Raw genomic sequence first — 7,099 nt, forward strand, 5'->3', positions numbered from 1 at the left:
TTGTCATTAGTTTCCTAATAACCTGTAAATTTCTACAATATTACTTTTGTATAAAGGGCGTGTTTTTGAGGACAGCATCAAATCCTAGGATCCAATAGCTATTGTCTAGAAGAAATTTGCAAAAGTATTTATTTCGTTGTGGGTATATATTAACATTCAATTAAATTCTGTCTGACAAATCTTAATTTTGACTTTGTTTAAACAATCACTGTAAGTCATTCTCTTATAATGGATGCAGAGAGAGCTTCTTTCTCCAACGAAACCGACCATTCCCGAGAGACCCAAGAAAAATCCGAGGAGATGAACGAAGAAGCAGTTGCATTCGAACATTTCCTTATAGGCCGAAGCAGACAGGTAAGTTCATTATCATTTTTATATAAAGTTTATTTTTTTCATTTTGTAAAAAACTATTGATTGATTGATTGATCTTATGTTGTTTTACGTCACATTCGAGAATTTTTCACTCATATAGAGGCGGTACCATATACCGGTGAAGGGCTTCAAATTTAGACCTTTACTCGGCACTCATGGCGATTGAACAGTGAGGGTTCTTTATCGTGCAAACGCCTACCACGACACGGGGCCTCGGTTTTTAAGGTCTCATCCGAAAGACCCGCAACTTTCACTTCAAAGTGCCGAGCGCTTGGCGAAGGAACAGTTGATACCCATTTTTTATCGATTTAGGTCAGTCGCGGCCGTGATTCGAACACACGATCTACCGATCACGGAGCGAGCGCTTTGTAAAAACTAAAATTACCTATTGAAAAGTTTGTTTGAAATTGATTCTGTTGGCATGGAGAAAATTAAAAGAAAAATTACCACTGAAGGAAAAGGATATCAATTGGTAATTCTTGTTTTAAAAAAATTCAAACAAAATTTTCACAAAGCGTCCTTAAAATTCAAATGAGTAGCACACCTTCCAAAGCATTAAATACGTGCACAGGAATAGAGAAATTAAAGAAAAAAACCCCCAACTCTTTGAACATACAACGTTTATCTATATATAAACCAAGCATATTATATTTGTATGTAGTGTTCTGGTTCAATAGGTCTGCAATAAAAATCAGAAAATTGTTAACAAACGTTGCATAAAAGATTCTGCGACTGCTGCCATAAATTGAGCATAGGATCAAGATAATAACACATCAAACTTTAGAGAGTATACTAGTAATTAAGAATATAATAATATAAAAAACTTTAAGCTATCTTCATCCCAAGAATCCAAGTGCCACGTCTTGTCTAATTTATGCTAATAAGTACTAGTATACTAGTATGACAGCTTTAAGTTGAAAATAAATACATAAAGACAAAGACGACGTTTCTGGGTTTTTTTCACGAAATACTTGTATCTATTTAATATAAGCCCAATAAAATATCGCTACATTTTGTTCAATGGTATGCAAGTATCTTCATATGGAAAAAATCAAGTAATTTGGTCATTAAAAGGGTTTCATGTCTTAACTATCAACAGAAACAGTAGAGAAATATAGTGAAAACAAGCTAGGATTTATGATTATATTGCATTTATCATTTTAAAAATGTTCAAGGAAGTCTTTGTATGTACCCTAATATTCAGAACATATTTGTTATTATCAATGACTTGCTGTTTTTCGTACAGAGAAGACAACGGACGACTTTTACTCCTTTCCAGATCACAGCTTTAGAGGACTTGTTCTCCAGGACCCACTATCCAGACATCTTCGTAAGGGAAGAACTAGCTCTTCAGATCAACCTGTGTGAAGCCAGAATACAGGTTAACACTAATCCCTACCCTTATCTATCATACAATCAATAGTATTTTCATATATTTTTTTACAGAATATTTTTATCGCTTCATGTTCAAGAAATAAATTTCGCTTTTACTAATTATATTGTCAGTTTTACAAATAATACCATGTTGAGTTCTCAAAAATTAATTTTGACATTGATTTTTTTTAAATACAGAAAACTAAACTTTTATCTTTTTAAAAATCTGAATCACCAAAATCCCGTCCTGTTGCACAATGTGGTATTTTGTCTATTGCTTAAAAATACTAGCATGCTAAATAAAAAGATAAATAGCTAAAGAAATATATGCGAGGGTTGTCCGGTAAAATAGTGGACAGGTTGTCTAGAATGAAGAATAATCATCACTGTGTTCTAAAATTTTCACTATTCTTTAGTGCATTTTTCATCAATATACATAGCAAATTTCAAATGGATATATGCTCAAATAAACAAAATACGAGATGTTATGTTATGTGTTGTATCGCATTAAGGCGCAGGGATGACAACGTCAAAGTGTCTATCTAAAGCAGCGTCACGTTTCCTCTTTGCTGAAAAGGTTGGATAAGCCCCACTTAGATTCGGGAATTTCATTGATGCACTTACTTAGTTTTCCTTTATTCCTCCATAAATAGTCGAAGAACCAATCTCGCACACACATGGGACCTTTTGAAGATTTATTAGAAAGTTATGGACAGTACTCTCACCGTCATTCAACTAAAATGCTATCTTATATCGACGGTCTACGGTAACAGCGTCTTTCGCTCTTGCCAGTAGCTGTTTGTCCGTATGATTTGTTCTACCCGAGGACTCGATCAAAAAGCTTCCGCTTAAAAAACTCCAGTTTCACTTGTATACTAAAGATCAAGTGATATTTTCATTTTTTTTTCTTCTGTAGTCATTTAAAGTCTCTTAGGGCGTCATTACTGCATCTAAACCAAACTGAACTGCTCTCCGGTGTGCCGTACGTAACATCATCAAACGTCGTCATTTTTAGTGGGTTGTGTTTACCACTTTCCCATTTCAAATGCTCTGGAAACTGGCAAAAATTAAACAAATTAAATGCCATGAAATTTAAAAAAAAAACAAACAAACAAACAAAAAAAAAAAACCGACATAATAGATATCGGGTTAAAGATAACATAATTTTTTCCCACAATCCTTTCTATTTAATACTTTTATTTCGAAATAATACTCGTGTATTCTCTAATGAAACCCTGTCTTTTTATCGTGCGCCATAGGACCGTACCGTGTGCACACTCTAGCATAATAAAATCTTTATTTTTGTCTTTATTGTATAAAAAAAAATTGAGATGTATTCAAATCTGATAAATAAACATTACCGGACAACCCTCGTACATATATAATATAAACATGTAAACTCCATTTCTAATTTTGAATAGTTTCCACCTGATCCCACTTTTAGCGTTTGGACGGGTCTGTGCTTTGCCGAAATCACGTTTTTTTTAATCGTTTATAGGATTTATGATATTGATCACTTTCGTTTCCTCCTTTTATTTCTAAGATTTGTTATATTTGTATTTTTTTTTTTACAATGATCAGGGTCTAACAGATGAAAATGTAATATTGTAAAGATCATGCAATGACTCTGAAAATTGAAAACTTTACTTTTAAAGATGATAAGAATAAATGGCAGGGTTATTTTAAGAAATATATCAATTTGATATTTTTTTAAGTATATTAATTTAAGCTAAATGAATTTAAATTTTGATTACATTAATTTAAAACATCGTCGACAATTTCTAGGTATGGTTCCAAAATCGCAGAGCTAAATGGCGAAAAGAGGTGCGATCGGCTGGACTTGACTCTCCTCTCCGCCTCCGCAACATGGTGCAACAAATTCAAAACCAAGTACATTCGTACCAACCACCACTTAAAAGAGGAATACCTCAGATAACCAGCACTCTATTTAATTACCAATTTATGTCTCCAAACAAGTTTAATGGTCTTGCTGCTCATCAGCCACCAGCACTATTTCAACAAGAACAACAATCCAATCAGCAAAAGTAAGACTTCTTCTCGAAAAGGAAAAGGAAATTTTATTATTTTTTAATTTTTTCTATAAATTTAATATTTAATATATGTGTGGGTAGTATTCTAATTACGTTCCCATTTAATTACTTCATAGAGCTATGCATATACTCTCTGGATTTCGACCACAGTATGGAAGTTTGTGTAGCTGTGCACATCACTCCCTGAGTACTTTACCAGGAGATCAAGCGACGCATTCTCTTACACTGGAACCAGTTCCACTGGTCATGAAAAATTCTACAAATATTGGGAATACTCCGGAAAATGATAAAAATTAGATTATTTAAACATGAAATGATACCATAACTCTTGCTTTTCTCATGCAAAACTTGATTATTTTTCTTTGATCAAGTTTAAATGGTAACTTGAGGTGAAGTATCGTGTTTTTAAAATATAATGGTGTACGAGTACTTTATCAGTGTAATGATATTTATGCAGTTTTAAGTTACAGGTGTATATAGTGTACAATTTGTGAGGGAAATATGGTGGACTTGGATCACTACGTACCAAAGCAATGAAATTCCTTTAAACTTTTTTTTTCAAAGGAGAAAGTAAGATAAATTAATTTTATAGCATTTGTAGTTTATTGTTTACCTGTTTGAAATTAGGAATAGTGAGTGAAATTGGAAGACAACGAACAGTAAACACTCGCAAAAATCCATTTAAACAATACAAACTATGAGCCAACACGGACCTCTGAAACAGAGGTGGGATCAGGTGCCATGGAGGAGTAAGTATCCCCCAGTCACACCTATTTTGTCATGATCGGGTAAACAGAAAATCCTTAGACAATTCAGTGTTAAAATAATGGTTTAACAATTTGTATAAAACACGCCAATCAACATTCTTTCTAACAACAGATTGTATTTACAAACAAGCTCATTGTATCAACCATAGAATTTACAAAATGTTGGCTTTAAACGAGATTGTTGATATCCTTGATTTATCAACTTATTTGTCATATCTGTCTCGTTTTAGAAATTGTTAGTTCATAGAAGATATTCTTTCGTATCGAATCAATTGGGAGACATAAACTCTACATGCAGGTGATGATGGTATTTTGTTACATAAATGAGGGAATTTGATGAGAGAAAAAGTTGAAGTCATCACGTTTATCATAAAGTCTAGTTGTTAGTTTGCCTTTTTCTAGTTAAATATCCAAATATGAAACAGATGTGTCAGACTCTGTGGTTTATTTAATTTCGAGTTCAACGGGATATACCGAATCAACATAGTAATGGAAATAAATGTTGTTAATTGATAGGTCGTAGATATATCTAAATGTTGATTTGATTTGATTGACTGTTTATTGTTTATCGCTGAGTCGGCAATATTTCAGCCGTATTTCGGCGGATGTTGATTTGAAGGCCGCAGCAAGAGACTTCTTCTTTTCATGTAGAAGTTTTTAAAAATAATTCTGTTTCATATGAAAACAAAAACACGTCTCTAAAAACGTAAGAAAATTAGTAGCCACAAAAATTCCAAAAAGATTGTTGGAAGATCTGTTCTCCGAAAACCACATACTTAGAACTTGTCAGTGCGAAATTCAAGCATCAACCTCGGAGTACCTGTGTTTAGAATCAAAATGGTTTTTTTCCCAAATAAGTCTACAGATGACCAGTGACAAGATGTGCAAATTAACAATTTCCATTTTTATTGAAGATGCAGTAGTTTTTTTTTTTATGTCAAATGAATCAATTAATGCATATAAATACTGTTTAAATAGTTTATGAAATGGATTATAAATTATCTTGAAAAATAAGTTACTTTTCCTGATGATTTCCTGAATCTCTCTCTCTCTCTCTCTTTCATTTTACTACCATTTAAAGATGCTTCGATGTTAATATACCTAACAAACATCTCTAAATATTTTTACAGCGTAGCAGTTGGGTCTTGCAATTACCGGTACTTTTTCTGTTAAATGTATTTTAAATATGCAGCAAACATAGTTGGCTGTATGTTTTGCATATTTGTGATATTTTTACCCGAATCGTGATCATGCAGTTTCTATAATTAGATTTATCTTAAAAACTAAGTCTCTTTCAAGTCCTCTTTTCTCCTTTGAAGGTTGATACTTTATAAAGAAATATTTGAAATTTCTAAAAGCATTCTCTGTAAAGACACACATATGATAGCTTGATGAGAGAGTTATCACGTGCGATGACGGCGATATTCTTTTCAAACTTTAAGATTTCTTTTTTTTTTTTTACTCTTGAGAATAATTTACTAACGTAAATTTTATAGCAATAAAGATCCATATCGCTGTCTGTATGACAATGATGTACAAAAGGGTGTCAGATACCGCCTCTACAGCCACACTGTCAAGAAGAACCTGGGGTCATTGTTCTAAATCTTATTGTAAAGTACGGAATAACATTCTCAGAGTATATTTTGTTGCAATTATAATGATAAATTAATTATTTATCTGAATAATATCTAAAATGTTTGAAGAAGAAGAATATGACAAATTTCAATGTTTACCTGTCGTGAGATTTATGTGAACATAAATACAATTCTATAAATTACAAGAGAAATTAATTAGAAAAGAAAACTTCTTTCGCTAAGTAAATTTTAACCAAATATAATGAATCCTTCTTAAAAGCATTTAGCTTGACAGACATTCTCTGTTTTAAATAATTACAAAAGTTGATATGCGTGGGACATGATATTTTAAACAACTGAAGATAAGCTTTAGAAATTCACTTAAAAGAAAATAAATACACACACTTTTAAGTTGTTTGTGATTTTAAAAAAAACAATTGTTTCCAGCGTCCTTAAAATTGACTTTACAATTTTTTGCTTTAAAAAAGTGAAATGTCTTTTAGGTATATTTCTGTCTTTTGTTTAATCATTAGAAAATGAAAGCTTTAAAACGTATGTCATTAAGTTTGACATTAAGAATATCTTCATATTGAATAGATCTATATAGAGATGACGGTTATAAGTGTATTTTGGCCTAATAGTATAGTGTTCAGACAAATAAATTCGCCCCTTTAATTTTATAATGCAGAGGGATGTGTAAAACTCAACAAGAGTCTAAACCCTCAAAAGTTGAGTGGTTTTTCTGATTGAAGTTGTATACTTTAAACATTGTTTAAAAACTTGTCCGAGTGTAGTAAGCACTTTCCCTTTTTAAGTGACAGTGAAATGAATGAAATTTCCACGACTTGATAGTGTATAATTGGAGCGAGTCCCCGCTGACAGTCACCTTAATAACTATGATTAAAATCACGTCGAGTTTTGATGTGTTTATTGCAGATCATTTTTATGATGAACAATTCAG

General features: G+C 32.1%; 1 protein-coding gene across 1 annotated transcript; it reads left to right on the forward strand.

Moving 5' to 3' along the window:
* The first annotated feature begins 228 nt into the window (after window positions 1–228).
* On the forward strand, window positions 229–4,094 carry LOC133184562 (homeobox protein aristaless-like). Its single transcript, XM_061319650.1, has 4 exons — window positions 229–354; window positions 1,619–1,753; window positions 3,532–3,791; window positions 3,914–4,094. Exons 1-4 carry the CDS (start codon window positions 229–231, stop codon window positions 4,092–4,094), a joined length of 702 nt encoding a protein of 233 aa, XP_061175634.1.
* The last annotated feature ends 3,005 nt before the right edge of the window (window positions 4,095–7,099 follow it).

Source organism: Saccostrea echinata, unplaced genomic scaffold (assembly GCF_033153115.1).
Source record: "Saccostrea echinata isolate AGI-Se365-2 ecotype Australia unplaced genomic scaffold, CSIRO_AGI_Sech_v1 ptg000010l, whole genome shotgun sequence".
Lineage (NCBI taxonomy): Eukaryota > Metazoa > Mollusca > Bivalvia > Ostreida > Ostreidae > Saccostrea > Saccostrea echinata.